Here is a 20100-nt window from a genome sequence, read left to right as displayed (position 1 = left end):
ACTACCGTTAAGCAATCTACATTGTAGAATAATAGTGAAGACATCAAAACTATGAAATAACATATGGAATCATGTAGTAACCAAAATAGTGTTAAACAAATCAAAATACACTGCTCAAAAAAATAAAGGGAACACTAAAATAACACATCCTAGATCTGAATGAATGAAATAATCTTATTAAATACTTTTTTCTTTACATAGTTGAATGTGCTGACAACAAAATCACACAAAAAATATCAATGGAAATCAAATGTATCAACCCATGGAGGTCTGGATTTGGAGTCACCCTCAAAATTAAAGTGGAAAACCACACTACAGGCTGATCCAACTTTGATGTAATGTCCTTAAAACAAGTCAAAATGAGGCTCAGTCGTGTGTGGCCTCACGTGCCTGTATGACCTCCCTACAACGCCTGGGCATGCTCCTGATGAGGTGGCGGATGGTCTCTGAGGATCTCCTCCCAGACCTGGACTAAAGCATCCGCCAACTCCTGGACAGTCTGTGGTGCAACGTGGCGTTAGTGGATGGAGCGAGACATAATGTCCCAGATGTGCTCAATTGGATTCAGGTCTGGGGAACGGGCGGGCCAGTCCATAGCATCAATGCCTTCCTCTTGCAGGAACTGCTGACACACTCCAGCCACATGAGGTCTAGCATTGTCTTGCATTAGGAGGAACCCAGGGCCAACCGCACCAGCATATGGTCTCACAAGGGGTCTGAGGATCTCATCTCGTTACCTAATGGCAGTCAGGCTACCTCTGGCGAGCACATGGAGGGCTGTGCGGCCCCCAAAAGAAATGCCACCCCACACCATGACTGACCCACCGCCAAACCGGTCATGCTGGAGGATGTTGCAGGCAGCAGAATGTTCTCCACGGCGTCTCAAGACTCTGTCACGTCTGTCACGTGCTCAGTGTGAACCTGCTTTCATCTGTGAAGGGCACAGTGCGCCAGTGGCGTAATTTGCCAATCTTGGTGTTCTCTGGAAAATGCCAAAACGTCCTGCACGGTGTTGGGCTGTAAGCACAACCCCCACCTGTGGACGTCGGGCCCTCATACCACCCTCATGGAGTCTGTTTCCTGACCGTTTGAGCAGACACATGCACATTTGTGGCCTGCTGGAGGTCATTTTGCAGGGCTCTGGCAGTGCTCCCCCTGCTCCTCCTTGCACAAAGGCGGAGGTAGCGGTCCTGCTGCTGGGTTGTTGCCCTCCTACGGCCTCCTCCACGTCTCCTGATGTACTGGCCTGTCTCCTGGTAGCGCCTCCATGCTCTGGACACTACGCTGACAGACACAGCAAACCTTCTTCCCACAGCTCGCATTGATGTGCCATCCTGGATGAGCTGCACTACCTGAGCCACTTGTGTGGGTTGTAGACTCCGTCTCATGCTACCACTAGAGTGAAAGCACCTGCCAGCATTCAAAAGTGACCAAAACATCAGCCAGAAGCATAGGAACTGAGAAGTGGTCTGTGGTCACCAACTGCAAAAACCAGTCCTTTATTGGGGGTGTCTTGCTAATTGCCTATAATTTCCACCTGTTGTCTATTCCATTTGCACAACAGCATGTGAAATGTATTGTCAATCAGTGTTGCTTCCTAAGTGGACAGTTTGATTTCACAGAAGTGTGATTGACTTGGAGTTACATTGTGTTATTTAAGTGTTCCCTTAATTTTTTTGAGCAGTGTATATTTTATATTTGAGATTCTTCAAAGTAGCCACCCTTTGCCTTGATGACAGCTTTGCACACTCTTGGCATTCTCTCAACCAGCTTCATGAGGTAGTCACCAGGAATGCATTTCAATTAACAGGTGTGCCTTGTTAAAAGTTAATTTGTGGAATTTATTTCCTTCTTAATGCTTTTGAGCCAATCAGTTATGTTTTGACAAGGTACACAGAAGATAGCCCTATTTGGTAAAAGACCAAGTCCATATTATGGCAAGAACAGCTCAAATAAGCAAAGAGAAACGACAGTCCATCATTACTTTAAGACATGAAGGTCAGTCAATACGGTAAATGTCAAGAACTTTGAAAGTTTCTTCAAGTGCAGTCGCAAAACCATCAAGCGCTATGATGAAACTGGCTCTCATGAGGACCGCCACAGGAAAGGAAGACCCAGAGTTACCTCTGCTGCAGAGGATAAGTTCATTAGAGTTACCAGCCTCAGAAATTGCAGCCCAAATAAAGAAGGATTACTTTATACTATTCCAGGTATTCCTTAAAGAGGTAGGGTTTCAAGTGTCTCCGGAAGGTGGTCAGTGACTCCGCTGTCCTGGCGTTGTGGGGGAGCTTGTTCCACCATTGGGGTGCCAGATCAGCGAATAGCTTTGACTGGGCTGAGCGGGAACTGTGCTTCCGTAGAGGTAGGGGAGCTAGCAGGCCAGAGGTGGATGAACGTAGTGCCCTCGTTTGGGTGTAGGGTCTGATCAGAGCCTGAAGGTAAGGAGGTGCCGTTCCCCTCACAGCTCCGTAGGCAAGCACCATGGTCTTGTAGTAGATTCGAGCCTCAACTGGAAGCCAGTGGAGTGTGCGGAGGAGCGGGGTGACATGAGAGAACTTGGGAAGGTCGAACACCAGACAGGCTGCAGCGTTCTGGATAACTTGTAGGGGTTTAATGGCACAGGCAGGGAGCCAGCCAACAGCGAGTTGCAGTAATCCAGACGGGAGATGACAAGTGCCTGGATTAGGACCTGTGCCGTTTTCTGTGTAAGGTAGGGTCGTACTCTCCACATCAACTGTTCAGAGGAGACTGCATGAACCAGGCCTTCATGGTCGAATTGCTGCAAAGAAACCACTACTAAAGGACACCAATAAGAAAAAGAGACTTGCTTGGGCCAAGAAACACGAGCAATGGACATTAGACTGGTGGAAATCTGTCCTTTGGTCTGATGAGTCCAAATTTGAGATTTTTGGTTCCAACCGCCGTGTCTTTGTGAGACGCAGAGTAGGTGAACGGATGATCTCTGCATGTGTGGCTCCCACCGTGAAGCATGGAGGAGGAGGTGTGATGGTGGGGTGCTTTACTAGTGACACTGTCTGTGATTTATTTTGAATTCATGGCACACTTAACCAGCATGGCTACCACAGCATTCTGCAGCGATACGCCATCTGGTTTGCGCTTAGTGGGACTATCATTTGTTTTTCAACAGGACAATGACCCAACACACCTCCAGGCTGTGTAAGGGCTATTTGACCAAGGAGAGTGATGGAGTGCTGCATCAGATGACCTGGCCTCCACAATCACCCAACCTAAACCCAATTGAGATGGTTTGGGATGAGTTGGACCGCAGAGTGAAGGAAAAGCAGCCAACAAGTGCTCAGCATATGTTGCAACTCCTTCAAGCCTGTTGGAAAAGCATTCCAGGTGAAGCTGGTTGAGAGAATTCCAAGAGTGTGCAAAGCTGTCATCAAGGCAAAGGGTGGCTACTTTGAAGAAACAAAGAAAATAGAGTTAAACAAATCAAAATATTTGTTGGTTACTACATGATTCCATATGTGTTATTTCATAGTTTTGATGTCTTCACTATTATTCTACAATGTAGAAAATAGTAAAAATAAAGAAAAACCCTTGAATGGGTAGGTGTGTCCAAACTTTTGACTGGTACTGTATATATTTCAGTTAGGCCTAGTTTGTGTGGGTTATAATGCTATACCTCAGTGGTGGTATTGGCTATATGTTTAAAGATAGCTCTAACATCACACTAACTTCAATACCTATGGGATGAAGATGTGACATATTCTGGCCAATTAATATTGATATTTGTGAGGAAGAAAAAAGGTTACAGACAGATCATGCTTTCCATCCGATGCTGCAACCTCCGCTTCATACAGGTAGGCCGTATGATCCTGCTACATACAGGTAGGCCGTATGATCCTGCTGCATACAGGTAGGCCGTATGATCCTGCTGCATACAGGTAGACCGTATGATCCTGCTGCATACAGGTAGGCCGTATGATCCTGCTGCATACAGGTAGGCCGTATGATCCTGCTGCATACAGGTAGGCCGTATGATCCTGCTACATACAGTTAGGCCGTATGATCCTGCTACATACAGGTAGGCCGTATGATCCTGCTGCATACAGGTAGGCCGTATGATCCTGCTACATACAGGTAGGCCGTATGATCCTGCTTCATACAGGTAGGCCGTATGATCCTGCTTCATACAGGTAGGCCGTATGATCCTGCTTCATACAGGTAGACCGTATGATCCTGCTGCATACAGGTAGGCCGTATGATCCTGCTTCATACAGGTAGGCCGTATGATCCTGCTACATACAGGTAGGCCGTATGATCCTGCTGCATACAGGTAGGCCGTATGATCCTGCTACATACAGGTAGGCCGTATGATCCTGCTACATACAGGTAGGCCGTATGATCCTGCTACATACAGGTAGGCCGTATGATCCTGCTACATACAGGTAGGCCGTATGATCCTGCTACATACAGGTAGGCCGTATGATCCTGCTACATACAATGTGGCATATCATCCCTAGTTGATATTGACTGCTAACATGAATGACTTTCAGCTCAAAATGAAGGTGCAAAACACAGTTTATTTATGTATCTTGCGTTTTGAATACGCATCATCGTTTATTGCTGTAATGACAGGCTACATTTGTGCAGCGATTGTGCGCGCTTGCACGTATGTGTGCGGGGGGTCGCAAGCTTAGAACCACTACATTTTAGGGGTCACGTGTCAAAAAGTTTGAAAAGCACTGAGCTAGAGAACAGACTGTTGATATGCCGTACAGATCTAGGATCAGGTGCAGCGCAAACATCAAATTGTAGGGAGAGAGGTTTGGCATTAATATGCAGCTCCAACAATGGTTTGGTGAATATTAACCATTTACTCTGCAAGCTCACCAGCAATGGGGCTTCAAGCAACAGCTACTAGCATAGTCCTACTGCTCTTTTGGTATGTCAAAATCCACTGAAATTAATCACTAACATTTGGAATTTATTGTTCAAATTAATTATTACATCATCAAAATGTGTTCTAGACAAAATAATAAAAAGGTCTGTCTGGTAGCCTCAATAAATAGACGACGATTTGTAGTTGAACAAGTCATTGCATGTATAGAATTTTTTTATTTTACTTGACTTTAAAAAACGTGTGACTCGACATGACTAGCTCTTAGAATGCACGACTTGGACTCTACTTGAGACTTGGACCTTGTGACTTGGTCCCACCTCTGGGGCTATGCTTACCTGGAGGGTGGCTTCTCAAAGTCCACATCTAGACATCTCTCATAGGAGCCAATGAAGATCTCCAGCCACAGCTTCAGGTAGTCTGGGTCCCTCTGTCAGAGAGAGGGATGGAAGGACGGAATGAAGGAGGATGGAGAAGAGAGGAAAGGATGAGAAAGAAAGAAAACAATGAATGTAATCTTTGTTATTCAGTGGTTGTCATGTGAGAAGAGAGAGAGAGAACGATTCCACTAACTGTAGTATGTAAGGAGGGCCAGATACAGTAAACTCAGGTAGGTGTAGTGTATGTGTGTGTGTGTGTGTGTGTGTGTGTGTGTGTGTGTGTGTGTGTGTGTGTGTAATGAGGAGAGCACCTGTCTGGGAGAAATAAAAAAACAGGCTTCGCCACATTCTCTACTCCCGAGGGGAGTCACGAGCAGCTGCCATTCATACATTTCCTACATTCCTGGGAACAATGCAGAGAGCGAGAGGGCAGCAGCACTGTTCACAGACGACAGACAGCCAACATGTCACCCTCCCACTCTGAGAATGCCAGTCATCTCCACACCCTAGCTAGCCTAATCGCTTTATCTCTGCCCAGGGTGGGGAGGTAGAGAGGGAGGGAGGGAGGTAGGGAGGTAGAGAGGGAGGGAGGTAGGGCAGGGGAGTTCCGAGGCTTGCCTGACTGACACGGATTCAGGTCAAGGAGGACTGATATGAAAAAAGGCCCCAAGTATTATTGTTGAACCAGTAGGAGTGGTACTAATTAATACTGTTCTGTCAGACTAAGTGTTGTTCAATAAGGCAGTAGGCTATATTGTTTGGTAGGGCAGTACAGTGCTTAGTAGCATTTGTTTGGCAAAGCAGTGTTTCAACACTCCTGGGGTGAAGGCTATTCACCAGAAACCAAACTGTTTGGCAAAGTGGTGTTTCAACACTCCTGGGGTGAAGGCTATTCACCAGTGTTTCAACACTCCTGGGGTGAAGCTATAGACGTTAGGCTATTCACCAGGAACCAAACGTTTGGCAAAGCGTTTTGACCAGTTTGGCGTGTTTCATGCCTGGGGTGGGCTTTCACCGAACAAAGGAAGCAAAACGGACCGAAACCAGAAGGGATTACCTGAACTTGTCCAATAATAAACTCTGGTTTTCATTGCCAAACGTGTTGTTACGGTGTGCACTAATGAATACTACCCCTGGCCCGTGGCATGTGCCTGGTCAGTCCGTCAGAGAGTAACACCCGTTTAAGGAGAAAACTCACCAGACCGATTGTCGGTCTGCACAGTACACAGTGTTCATTCGTTTGATGTCGCTGCGGTGTGTTATAGTGACCACCCGCCGTTGGCAACTGACGGACGTCATTTTAGCCGGTTTCTACATGTAGAATTGGTTTGCAAATTACGGACGACACTCTGTTCAGGGGTGCTAAGTACTCTCATTCGACAGACATTCAACAATCCTTCCAGTCTTTCCGTGCCTTTAGTCGATTTTCAAGTGACACTTTTGATGAAGCGGTTTTCCTGAGGAGGACGGGCGAAAGGGGTGAGAGAAATCAGAAGGATGATGATATTCAGTTATAAGAAATATGGTAATTTACATGCATCTAGCCAATACTATTTAGGGCCCTATAAAATGTACAGTAAGTTTGGTTAAGACACTAGAGCAGGACAGGAGAAGTCTAGGGAAGCCTCAGCCTGCTGCTTCTGTCTGCGTGTCACAATGGGAATGGTCCAGAACAGGAAAGTAAGCTCTCTGGAATTCCAAACGTGAGGTCATCAGAACAGCCAGTGACTTGACGGAGCGTTTGAGAGGGACTTGGATACAGAGTTCAGAACGAATGTCTGTTTGGGTGGGTGTATGTGTGTGTGCATATACTTGAATCAACACGGTTGTACAACAAAAACATATGACGATCTTGTTCATTCTACTCTCACTGTGTGTGTGTGTGTGTGTGTGTGTTCGTGTTCCCTCCCTTTGAGTGTGTGAGCCAGAGCTTGTATGTGAACTAGCCCCAGTGTGCTCGGTCTCAGGGAGTGTGTGAGTGGTTAGAGAGAATGCCCTCTTTCACTGGGCAGCCGGGGAGTACAGATGTCCATTGAGGGCTCAGGGCTGGGACAGGGAGGGCAGGGAGGGAGAGAGGGACACACCCTGCGCCTGCTTGCTGTGGCTCGGTTTATTTTAGGCACCACTGCTGACCCAACACCAAGCAACACTGGCTGGATGGAGTCAGATTAGAGTTCAACTCAACATCTGGGTAACAGCCGATTTAGTTATATCTTTGAAACTGACAGACTTTTTAATGGTTTATGATATATTTCCTATTAGTGTGTTTTCTAATGGTCAGCTGGTTTGAGGGGATGGGTAATCTGGGTATCCTGTGCCGAACATGTGACCATCCATCATGATATCATGACCACCCCCTCAATTACTCTTAATAACACACAGCCCCATGGGACCTTCCCAACAGGGTGAATTGTGGGGTTTTATTAGTCAGCTGGTTTGTCAGGGGGTTAGACTATAACTTATGTTGTACCAAGCATGTGACCATTCCTCATGAAATCATGACCACCCCCTCGCTGACTCTTAATAACACACGACCCCGTAGGACCTCACTAGCCTGAGCCTACAAGGTTATCAACACGGACCGGTCAGCCAACAGCAATCTTTTCTCAAGGAGATCCCATCGAGAGGTGAAGAGGGCGTTACGAGGGAGTTATATTTACGACCGACCCGGCACTGCCCTCCTCACCCTACCCCCACAAACGGCGTGGTTGGCATAGTGACCGAGTATGACTGCTAAAGGAAATGGTGAAGGCAGACTCAAAACCACAATGTCTACTGTAGATGTCCCCTTCCTAACAGTTCATTGGTTTTACCACAATGTCTACTGTAGATGTCCCCTCCCTAACAGTTTCTGTTTTACCAAAATGTATATTGTAGATGTCCCCTCCCTAACAGTTTCTCAGTTTTACCACAACGTCTACTGTAGATGTCCCCTCCCTAACAGTTTCTCTGTTTTACCACAATGTCTACTGTAGATGTCCCCTCCCTAACAGTTCCTCTGTTTTACCACAACGTCTACTGTAGATGTCCCCTCCCTAACAGTTTTTCTGTTTTACCAATGTCTTTTATGCCTTCATGGTCCGTCTACAGTCACCTTCTCCTCCCCATCAATCGCCACTATTCACTATCCTGGGATTGACTGTGATGTCACGGCACCAGTAGTATTTATAGTGCACACATGGGAGGGGATAAACCGCGAGGTGTGGTCGATATATAAACACTATGACATCACTGTTGTTGCTGGTGATATTTATAGCACACAGTGAGAAAGGAGAGAGGAGAGAGAGCCGAGAGAGAGGAGAGAGCCAAGAGAGAGGAGAGAGCCGAGAGAGAGGAGAGAGCCGAGAGAGAGGAGAGAGCCGAGAGAGAGGAGAGCCGAGAGAGAGAGAGCCGAGAGAGAGAGCCGAGAGAGAGAGAGGAGAGAGCCGAGAGAGAGGAGAGAGGAGAGAGCCGAGAGAGAGGAGAGAGCCGAGAGAGAGGAGAGAGCCGAGAGAGAGAGAGAGCCGAGAGAGAGAGAGAGCCGAGAGAGAGAAGAGAGCCGAGAGAGGAGAGAGCCGAGAGAGAGAAGAGAGCCGAGAGAGGAGAGAGCCGAGAGAGAGGAGAGAGGAGAGAGGAGAGAGAGAGAGAGCCGAGAGAGGAGAGAGCCGAGAGAGAGAGAGCCGAGAGAGAGAGAGAGCCGAGAGAGAAGAGAGCCGAGAGAGAGAGAGAGAGCCGAGAGAGAGAGAGAGCCGAGAGAGAGAGGAGAGAGCCGAGAGAGAGAGGAGAGAGCAGAGAGAGAGGAGAGAGCCGAGAGAGAGAGAGAGCCGAGAGAGAGAGAGCCGAGAGAGAGAGAGCCGAGAGAGAGAGAGAGAGGAGAGAGCCGAGAGAGAGAGAGAGCCGAGAGAGAGGAGAGAGCCGAGAGAGAGAAGAGAGCCGAGAGAGAGGGGAGAGAGAGCCGAGAGAGAGAGGAGAGAGCCGAGAGAGAGGAGAGAGCCGAGAGAGAGAGAGAGAGAGCCGAGAGAGAGGAGAGAGAGAGAGAGAGAGGAGAGAGCCGAGAGAGAAGAAAGCCGAGAGAGAGGAGAGAGCCGAGAGAGAAGAGAGCCGAGAGAGAAGAGAGCCGAGAGAGAAGAGAGCCGAGAGAGAAGAGAGCCGAGAGAGAAGAGAGCCGAGAGAGAAGAGAGCCGAGAGAGAGAGAGCGAGAGAGAGCCGAGAGAGAGAGAGAGAGCCGAGAGAGAAGAGAGCCGAGAGAGAGAGAGAGCCGAGAGAGAGAGGAGAGAGCCGAGAGAGAGGAGAGAGGAGAGAGAGAGCCGAGAGAGAGAGGAGAGAGAGGAGAGAGAGAGAAAGCCGAGAGAGGAGAGAGCCGACAATTAGACCCAACCAAATCATGAGAAAACAAAAAGAGAATTACTTGACACATTGGAAAGAACAAACAAAAAAACAGAGCAAACTAGAATGCTATTTGGCCCTAAACAGAGAGTACACAGTGGCAGAATACCTGACCACTGTGACTGACCCAAACTTAAGGAAAGCTTTGACTATGTACAGACTCAGTGAGCATAGCCTTGCTATTGAGAAAGGCCGCCGTAGGCAGACCTGGCTCTCAAGAGAAGACCGGCTATGTGCACACTGCCCACAAAATGAGTTGGAAACTGAGCTGCACTTCCTGACAAATGTATGACCATATTAGAGACACATATTTCCCTCGGATTACAATTAGAAAAAAACAAAACAATTTTGATAAACTCCCATATCTATTGGGTGAAAAACCACAGTGTGCCATCACAGCCGCAAGATTTGTGACCTGTTGCCACAAGAACAGGGCAACCAGTGAAGATCAAACACCATTGTAAATACAACCCATATTTATGTTTATTTATTTTCCCATTTGTACTTTAACTATTTGCACATTATTACAAACACTGTATATAGACATAATATGACATTTGAAATGTCTTTATTCTTTTGGAACTTCTGAGTGTAATGTTTACTGTTAATATTTATTGTTTATTTCACTTTTGTTTACTATCTACTTCACTTGCTTTGGCAATGTTAACATACGTTTCCCATGCCAATAAAGCCCTTAAATTGAATTGAAATTGAATTGAGAGAGGAGAGAGCAGAGAGAGAGAGAGAGAGGAGAGACGAGAGAGGAGAGAGTGAGAGAGAATAGCCTCAACGAACAGACTGCATACCAGTAGGCTATGGTACATAAACCAGTGCTAGAGTGAACGAGTGAGTGAGTGAGGTGTGTGTGTGTCTAGGCACTTGGAGATGAGCCTGTAACCAGGAAACAAACGGCAAAGCAGGAAAAAGTCTGGGGTAATCTACTTTGGTAAATGTGAAACCACAGCACTTTCTCCTTCTCCCCAGTCACTCTCAGCTCTGTCTCCTCCTCCCCAGTCACTCAGCTCTGCTCCTCCCAGCCTTCAGCTCTGCTCCTCCTTACCTGTCCTCTGTCTCCTCCTCCCCAGTCACTCTCAGCTCTTTCCTCTGTCTCCTCCTCCCCAGTCACTCTCAGCTCTCCTCTGTCTCCTCCTCCCCAGTCACTCTCAGCTCTGTCCTCTGTCTCCTCCTCCCCAGTCACTCTCAGCTCTGTCCTCTGTCTCCTCCTCCCCCAGTCACTCTCAGCTCTGTCCTCTGACTCCTCCTCCCCAGTCACTCTCAGCTCTGTCCTCTGACTCCTCCTCCCCAGTCACTCTCAGCTCTGTCCTCTCTCTTTTCCGTTCTCTCCAGATCCCTTATTCCCGTCTTCCAATAACAACTCTGTTCATTGAGTTCATTAAACTTCAGGCTGAACTGAATGTTTTCTGTCACACAGACGACGTCACCAGAGGCTACTGCTAGGTAGTCACCAGAGGCTACTGCTAGGTAGTCACCAGAGGCTACTCCTAGGTAGTCACCAGAGGCTACTCCTAGGTAGCCACCAGAGGCTACTGCTAGGTAGTCACCAGAGGCTACTGCTAGGTAGTCACCAGAGGCTACTGCTAGGTAGTCACCAGAGGCTACTGCTAGGTAGTCACCAGAGGCTACTGCTAGGTAGTCACCAGAGGCTACTGCTAGGTAGTCACCAGAGGCTACTGCTAGGTAGTCACCAGAGGCTACTGCTAGGTAGTCACCAGAGGCTACTGCTAGGTAGTCACCAGAGGTTACTGCTAGGTAGTCACCAGAGGCTACTGCTAGGTAGCTAGGTAGAGAGCAGAGAGGAGAGAGCCGAGAGGAGAGAGCCGAGAGCGAGTAGAGAGGAGAGAGAGGAGAGCGAGAGAGCCGAGAGGAGAGGCGAGAGAGCGAGGGGAGAGGAGAGCGAGAGAGGCGAGAGCGAGAGAGCCGAGAGGAGAGAGCAGAGAGGAGAGAGTGAGAGAGCGAGAGAGGAGAGAGAGAGGGGAGAGGAGAGTGAGAGAGGCGAGAGCGAGAGAGCCGAGAGGAGAGAGCAGAGGCGAGAGAGGCGAGAGCGAGAGAGCAGAGAGGAGAGAGTGAGAGAGCGAGGGGAGAGAGGCGAGAGCGAGAGAGCAGAGAGGAGAGAGTGAGAGAGCGAGAGAGGAGAGAGCGAGGGGAGAGAGGCGAGAGAGGCGAGAGAGGCGAGAGAGGCGAGAGAGGCGAGAGCGAGAGAGCCGAGAGGAGAGAGCCGAGAGGAGAGAGCCGAGAGGAGAGAGAGCAAGGAGAGAGAGGAGAGAGCGAGATGAGAGAGCGAGAGAGCCGAGAGCGAGAGGAGAGAGCAGAGGAGAGAGGATAGAGCGTGAGAGGAGAGAGCCGAGAGGAGAGAGCCAAGAGAGCCGAGAGCAGAGGCGAGAGAGCAGAGAGGAGAGAGTGAGAGAGGAGAGAGTGAGAGAGTGAGAGAGGAGAGAGTGAGGGGAAAGCGAGAGAGCGAGGGGAAAGCGAGAGAGCGAGGGGAAAGCGAGAGAGCAAGAGGAGAGAGCAGAGAGGAGAGAGCCGAGAGAAGAGAGGAGAGCGAGAGAGGCGAGAGCGAGAGGCGAGAGTGAGAGAGTGAGAGAGAAGAGAGCGAGGGGAAAGCGAGAGAGAGCGAGAGGAGAGAGCAGAGAGGAGAGAGCAGAGAGGAGAGAGTGAGAGAGAATAGCCTCAACGAACAGACTCTGCATACCAGTAGGCTATGGTACATAAACCAGTGCTAGAGTGAACGAGTGAGTGAGTGAGGTGTGTGTGTGTGTCTAGGCACTTGGAGATGAGCCTGTAACCAGGAAACAAACGGCAAAGCAGGAAAAAGTCTGGGGTAATCTACTTTGGTAAATGTGAAACCACAGCACTTTCTCCTTCTCCCCAGTCACTCTCAGCTCTGTCTCCTCCTCCCCAGTCACTCTGAGCTCTGTCCTATGTCTCCTCCTCCCCAGTCACTCTCAGCTCTGTCCTCTGTCTCCTCCTCCCCAGTCACTCTCAGCTCTGTCCTCTGTCTCCTCCTCCCCAGTCACTCTCAGCTCTGTCCTCTGTCTCCTCCTCCCCAGTCACTCTCAGCTCTGTCCTCTGACTCCTCCTCCCCAGTCACTCTCAGCTCTGTCCTCTGACTCCTCCTCCCCAGTCACTCTCAGCTCTGTCCTCTCTCTTTTCCGTTCTCTCCAGTTCCCTTATTCCCGTCTTCCAATAACAACTCTGTTCATTGAGTTCATTAAACTTCAGGCTGAACTGAATGTTTTCTGTCACACAGACGACGTCACCAGAGGCTACTGCTAGGTAGTCACCAGAGGCTACTGCTAGGTAGTCACCAGAGGCTACTGCTAGGTAGTCACCAGAGGCTACTGCTAGGTAGTCACCAGAGGCTACTGCTAGGTAGTCACCAGAGGCTACTCCTAGGTAGTCACCAGAGGCTACTGCTAGGTAGTCACCAGAGGCTACTGCTAGGTAGTCACCAGAGGCTACTGCTAGGTAGTCACCAGAGGCTACTGCTAGGTAGTCACCAGAGGCTACTGCTAGGTAGTCACCAGAGGCTACTGCTAGGTAGTCACCAGAAACTACTGTTAGGTAGTCACCAGAAACTACTGTTAGGTAGTCACCAGAAACTACTAGGCCTGTGTTGTTGGTATTTAAAAAAAGTGATTGGTGCTACCATGATCCAATGATGTATAGTTACACATAGGCCTACAGTCCTAGTCTATATGACAGAATATTTAATGTAGGCCTGTGTCTATGACCTCATCCTCTTAGTGGCTATAAGCACGGGAGGGGCAGATAGCTCGTTATCATTAGGCCTGATCACATAGACATCATGCTTCCTGTAGTTTGATATTACAGGGGTATGTTTCATGTTGTAGAGAAACAACAGCCATGCCTTTCCCATCAGAGAGATCCAGAGGGATGGGTTTTGCATGGTAGTGTTTGGTGCCTCGCTGCCATTGTGGTGTTAACAATGCTGCTAACTCTACCAACTCTGGGACGATACTCCAGGCTGATGACAGTGACACACCACATAGACTGCTGGATAAGAGGATCGTTATGTGACCGCCTCAGTGGTTGTCTGCTACATTTACATTTTAGTCATTTAGCAGACGCTCTTATCCAGAGCGACTTACAGTTAGTGCATACATTACTTATATATATATATATATATATATATATTTTTTTCATACTGGCCCCCCGTGGGAATCGAACCCACAACCCTGGCGTTGCAAACGCCATGCTCTACCAACTGAGCTACATCCCTGCCGGCCATTCCCTCCCCTACCCTAGACACTGGGCCAATTGTGCGCCGCCCCATGGGTCTCCCGGTCGCGGCCGGCTACGACAGAGCCTGGATTCGAACCAGGATCTCTAGTGGCACAGCTAGCACTGCGATGCAGTGCCTTAGACCACTGCGCCACTGCTACCTTTTAGCCGCACCATGAGCTGGAGTTAGAAGACTGGTGCTTTCCCAGTTAGGCCTAGTTAGCCTACACACAGAATTACAATAGCCAACACTTATGTATGGAGTGGGCTAGGCTAGTTAACTTTGGAGGAAAGAAACTCACAGGGGGTTGTGTTCATTATGCACCAAACAGATGAAAACTGACTGAAACAGGGAGGCAGGGACATCATGGATTCATCCAATAAGACCCCTCATTTTCGTTTTCCATTTTAAAACATTTTCGGTTCTGTACCATAATGAACACGGCCCAGGTTTAGGCTTATTGCATATCTGACAGGGCTGTATTCAAGGATCACACATTCACCGACACTGAATTGAGCTGGAGGTGAATTAATAACTGTCAAAGCCTTGGATGTTCTACCATGACCTACAGCTACAGGAGAAACTAGTTCCTGACCGCAGCGCCACTACCCTCTTTAATTAGGCTGCTCAACCGTCAACAGTAGTAGGTAGGTGTGACTCCACCCCAGGGACCAGGGTGACTTACTGTGATGTCTTTGTCTGTCAACCTCTGGACCCGTAGTGTTGACAGCCCTGCCTGGGTTAATCATTATAGAGGTGAGTAACAGTTCAGTCACACTGATCGAATGGAAGTTAGAGAGACCACAGTGGTACTGGATATTTTAGCTAGGTAGCCTTGCCCGAGCCAGAACGGCCCACAGGGTAGGGGCCTATCATCTGTTTCTGTAGCGTGAGACAGCTTTAGGATTGAGCACCCAACCTTCCAATCTCAGGGCGGGACACTAAACACAAGGCCACGGAGTTGGTCATTTTAACTTAACTAAGCTCCTACTATTGTCCATATGCCATGCTGTGTTGGAGGTCAGTTATCTTTGGTACAATACGGGCATAATGAGTCTATCACTTAATGAGGTGTGACATCATTAACCTGCGACACTGAAGTTTATGGGGTCTTGAGGGCAAGTGAAGACAATGGGCAGCCTCACACAACAAACATTCCGGAGCCGATTTCGCTTACGTGACGGACTACAAGTTCCCCTTGCTCCTGATGTATCCTGGCAACCCTGACACACACAAGCACGCAAGCACGCAAGCACACACACACTGAAGAGCCCCTGTGCCAGTGCTGACATTGCGACTGCTCTGGGGGAGGTAAAGGTCCTTCCAAATTATTTAAGCAATTTAGGCAAAGCCTCACGGGGTCTGTGGCCACATGCAGAGTGAAATATAGGCCTGCTGCTGTAGGAGATTGGGTCAGACAGTAGGCTATACATTCAATGCAAACACACTCCCCTAACAGAACAAAGACAATGTGTGTACTCTCCACAACGCCTGCCATTTAACAAGAGACTGAGAAGTGAGAGCAAGCAAGTGTGTGTTTACATACCACTTAAGGCGCCCGGATGCTTCCCAGAAGAAACAGTTTGGAAGAGTTCGTGCATCATTGTTTTTGTTTGTTTTGGACTTCGATAAGGTATTTTTTCGGTTGTTCAGGCACACTAAATGTTTTCTTGAGGCAAGCCGAAGTCAGTAGCCGAAGTCTACGCCCCTTTGTCGGTGATCGGTCAAGTCTGTTGTCATTCAACGAGAGACGACTCATTTTCATGCACAGTTTTCCATTGAGAAATACTGCGCCAAACATCTTAGCTAGATGTATAATTAAGCGACTAATATCTCCTCTGCAAAATGTAAAAAATTCATGACAGATTTCTTGAGTTATTCTTAGATTAATTCTCACTACGGCGTCTCAAAATGGACAAACAGTACTATTTCCGCTTATTTTCTCATTTTTCAAGCGTAGGTCCTTTAAAGGAGTATTGGAGCACACTCGTTCAGTTGGCCTAGCCGACCTCGGCTAGCCTCCAGCCAAACTGAAGCATGCTGATGCATTTACACACTGCTATGGAGTGATTATGAATTGATTTGTATTCAATGGCAATCTTAAAATTATGCCTCGCATGAGACCATGGGCATACTACAAAGGCATACATTTTACTCTCTGCGTTGTCGTAAGTAAGCATTTCACTGTTAGTCTACACTGAGTATACAAAACATTAGGAACACCTGCTCTTTCCATGACAGACTGACCAGGTGAAAACTATGAACCCTTATTGATGTATCTTGTTAAATCCACTTCAAATCAGTGTAGATGAAGGGGTGGAGACAGGTTAAAGAAGGATTTTTAAGCCTTGAGACATGGATTGTGTATGTGTGCCATTCAGAGGGTGAATGGGCAAGACAAAAGATTGAAGGGCCTTTGAACAGGGTATGGTAGTAGGTGCACCGGTGTGAGTGTGTCAAGAACTGCAACACTGCCGGGTTGCAGTTTCCCGAGTGTATCAAGAATGGTCCACCACTCAAAGGACATCCAGCCAACTTGACAATTGTGGGAAGCATTGAAGTCAACATGGGCCAGCATCCCTGTGGAATGCTTTCGACACCTTGTAGTCCGTGCCCCGACAAATTGAGTCTGTTCTGAGGGCAAAAGGGGGTGCAACTCAATATTAGGAAAGTGTTCTTAATGTTTTGTACACTCAGTGTACACCTGTTGTTTACGAAGCATGTGACAAACAAAATCTGCTTTGATACTAAACTAGCCTGGTCCCAGATCCTTTTGTGCTCTTGTCAACTCATGTTTGGCACCGCAATGAGTGAAAGGGAGTTGGCATGACAACACAAACAGACTGGCACTCAGGCAGGATAATACTACACTTGTGCCATAGCATTTCCTGCCCTGTGTTGTGTGAGAGAACAGGCTGGATCAAAAAGCTAATGCTTATGAGAGAGTTGTGCTTTTGAGAGGGATTAAAAAGGGAATGTGTTGACTGCAGCTGAGACTCACATGAGGAGAGGCTCAGGCACCAAGTTGCGATTAGTCACCCAGTGCAATGACAAACAGCTAAGCCAAGGCACTGTGGTCCTCTGTAGCTCAGCTGGTAGAGCACGGCGCTTGTAACGCCAGGGTAGTGGGTTCGATCCCCGGGACCACCCATACACAAAAATGTATGCACGCATGACTGTAAGTCGCTTTGGACAAAAGCGTCTGCTAAGTGGCATATTATTATTATTATTTATTATTATATTATTATATATTATTATAGTAGTGACTTGTGGGATGGTAACTCTGTAGCTACTACAGTCAATCAAGGGGGAAATAGGCCTAGCTAGGTTGCAATACGAAGCAGAGTACCTATTGAATTGTATTATACCCTTGTACATACCACTAGACGTCACTCAACTAAAATCTAAATACCAGGAGACAGACTTTACATAATGCAGGACAGTCCAGCAGCTGTTACTGAGAATAGTGGAGGAAAAACAGGATGGCTTATAAATTCAAGCCCCATTACGTTTCATCATCACCCATTACGTCATCTCAATATACCCCAGCTATTGTAATAGCTTGGTTACTGTACAGTCCTGTCTTACTGACAGGACACCGAGTTCATGTTCAGAGATGGTCACAGATTCTAATGCATGTTTTATGTGACAAACAGATCAAGATAACGTCTTTTTTTTTCTTTTTTTTTACCTTGTTGCAATATAGCATCCAGACCTCGTACAATCTTTCATTGGATGCCATTCTCCACGGCGCGTGGTGGGCTTCCAAACAGAGGTCACTTCTCCGGATTCCTCATATTGAGTAGCTAGCTAGATCTCCCCAGTCGGGTATTGCTCGTATACATATCGATTTGAGATGTTAAGTGAAATGTCACAATGAAAGACAACTTCCAAAAGAGTGAAAATACCTTTCTATTTAGAAAGGAAAAACAAAATATTCAAATGTATTTCCAGTGGCGGTGTTTGTTGATATTGGAACTTCCTAAATCATTATTCCATTGTGAATTATGGATTTCCAAGGGTTCGCGTTTCCTGCTGTGGTGAGATTTCCACCGTCAAATCGCACTTCGTCCACTTCTCGGCTTGAGTCATATGCCACTGACTCTCCCCTTCTGTGGAAACCCACAAACAAGGTTAGCATGCAAAATACACAAGTTCGGTGGCGCCAGTTTATAAATAGCTAACAGCACTTGTTTATCAACACAACACCAGTAGGCTATGCCAGTGGTAACGTTAGCTGACTGGTTGATAGCTAGTTTAGTTTGCTGTAAACAAACCCTATCAATCAGCCATCATCAGCCCAGGCAAGTTCTGTTCAATTAGATCTCTGCCCTTCCTTGGTAAGAGAAGGACACAGCTGACGAAATAAAACACAACAAAGCTAGCTAACTTGCAAGCTAACTTGAGGTTTCAATATGCAGAAAAACGCTCGAGTTAGCTAACAAGTTGTAATTGTGAAGCAAGGTGGCTAAAATTAACTAGCATTATAGTTCTTACCTGATGTGTCAAAACAGCGAAGCCTTTTTTTCCTGTCTACTTCTCATTAGGTACAAACGACGAAACGAGTTTGTGAATTTGCTTGACCCAGCCCTAAAATGAAGACATTTAGAAATGTCGCCACATAAACAATGCAAACGCACGCATTACTAACGAAAAGGACTAAATGTTACAACCAGCCCATTCCTGTACACTGGGATAACTACAAACAACACTTGCGTTTAGTGCTGTGGCACTGCCGCTCGTGAAGCTGTCTAGAATGTGCGAAACGCGACCAACTACTTCCTGATGTCAACTTCTTCCATTTTCAAAGTAAACGTTCTCATATATATATAAACAAAACATAGGTAGAAGTGTATACTGATCAATAATAATGCTGGCAAAATAACTCACAAAACAAACACGATTAACACAAATGAATTTCTCTAAATAAAAAAGAACTGAACTGAATCCAAAATGGATTTGGCCTAAGTTAGCCTACTGTTTAGACAAAATACAGCCTACCAACATATGGGGATACTCTCCCATCAGAGCTTACAGAAGACTGGCAAAGCCAGTAATAATAAAAACATATTGCTTGGGCTAAACCAGCTCCACATATAAGCAGGGGTGCACATAACTGAGTAGGCCCTATAACTCGGATCGCCTGAATTTAGTTTGGGAAAAAAACTTTTTATAAATGGGAAAAGTTAAACAATAAGTGATTTTCATAAAAACGGTGCTTTTATTTTGACATGTAAATCCGGAAGTCGAGATATTTGTATATCTTGCTGTCGTCAATTGCCTTGCTAGCATAGGCTGAGTAAGGGGAGCCTCGAATATAATTCGATTTATTTGCCGGGCACAATATATATTTCGGAGGCAGAAGACATTCAGTTATACATGTATGTCTATGAAAGGAATTATTTCTGTCTTTTTCTTAGGATGCAGAGTTTGCGACAGTCATCAACCCCTTTACGTTGCCGATGTGGAGCTCCTGGGTCGTTAGGGGTGGGTCTTGGTTGCGAGGGACCCGAGTTTACGTTTGGCTGTGATTGGTTTCTTTCAGCTGATCACCATGTTGTTATGCAGTTACCGCCTACTAGGGTAAAATTATAGGAGTTCCTCGGTCGTACATCATATGTTATAGCAATCTGTCAGGAGATGACGTTGTCGCCGACGTTGCACGCAACCATTGGTTGACGCATGCAACGTCTGAGCAGGGGAACGTGACCAATGATGTGGCTAGCTGATACTTAACATACCTATCCAGGCGTTGTAAGATCTAGCATGCATCAACAACACCTGGGAAGAGGATCACAGCCATAATTATGGCTAAACCCCCTGTCTATTTCTACAATTTCGCTTCTTAAGATCTGATTTTACACCTTACCTTAAGCACACTGCTAACCTTATGCCTAACCCTAACCTTAAATTAAGATGTTAAAAAAGCACATTTTTGTTTTCATGATTTTTTTTACAATATAGCCAATTTCGACTTTGTGGCTGTGTTAACTATTGACAATCGAGTTCCTCCAGCTTTTTCCTCACAGAGAGCAGTGGCAGAACGGTTAAAAGTATGTTTTCTCATGATCCACTCATGAGTAATTATACTTCAAAACCCTTCTTCTTGAAAAAAGGTATTATGGTATGCAGATAATTTTATTTCTGCCTGATGTTAACTAAATGTTGCCGTGAAATAGTTTTTTTGTTGCCAGGTAGGCATGAGCCATAAGACTGAAAAC

General features: G+C 46.9%; 1 protein-coding gene across 1 annotated transcript in view; it reads right to left on the bottom strand.

Annotated features, from left to right (window-relative positions):
* Positions 1-18620, bottom strand: part of nbeal1 (neurobeachin-like 1) — a 64477-nt gene extending 45857 nt beyond the window's left edge. The window contains exons 1-3 of the mRNA XM_045215560.1: positions 18377-18620; positions 17571-17991; positions 5209-5300 (exon numbers count right to left, since the gene is read on the bottom strand). Coding sequence (XP_045071495.1) covers positions 5209-5300; positions 17571-17621 — 143 coding nt within the window. The 5' untranslated portion in view covers positions 17622-17991; positions 18377-18620. The remainder of the gene's footprint in view (positions 1-5208; positions 5301-17570; positions 17992-18376) is intronic.
* Between the last annotated feature and the right edge of the window lie 1480 nt (positions 18621-20100).

The sequence above is a fragment of the Coregonus clupeaformis genome, unplaced genomic scaffold (assembly GCF_020615455.1).
Source record: "Coregonus clupeaformis isolate EN_2021a unplaced genomic scaffold, ASM2061545v1 scaf0471, whole genome shotgun sequence".
In the NCBI taxonomy this organism is placed as follows: domain Eukaryota; kingdom Metazoa; phylum Chordata; class Actinopteri; order Salmoniformes; family Salmonidae; genus Coregonus; species Coregonus clupeaformis.
Note: the sequence above shows the minus strand (reverse complement) of the source record. Positions and strands in the feature narration are given on the sequence as shown.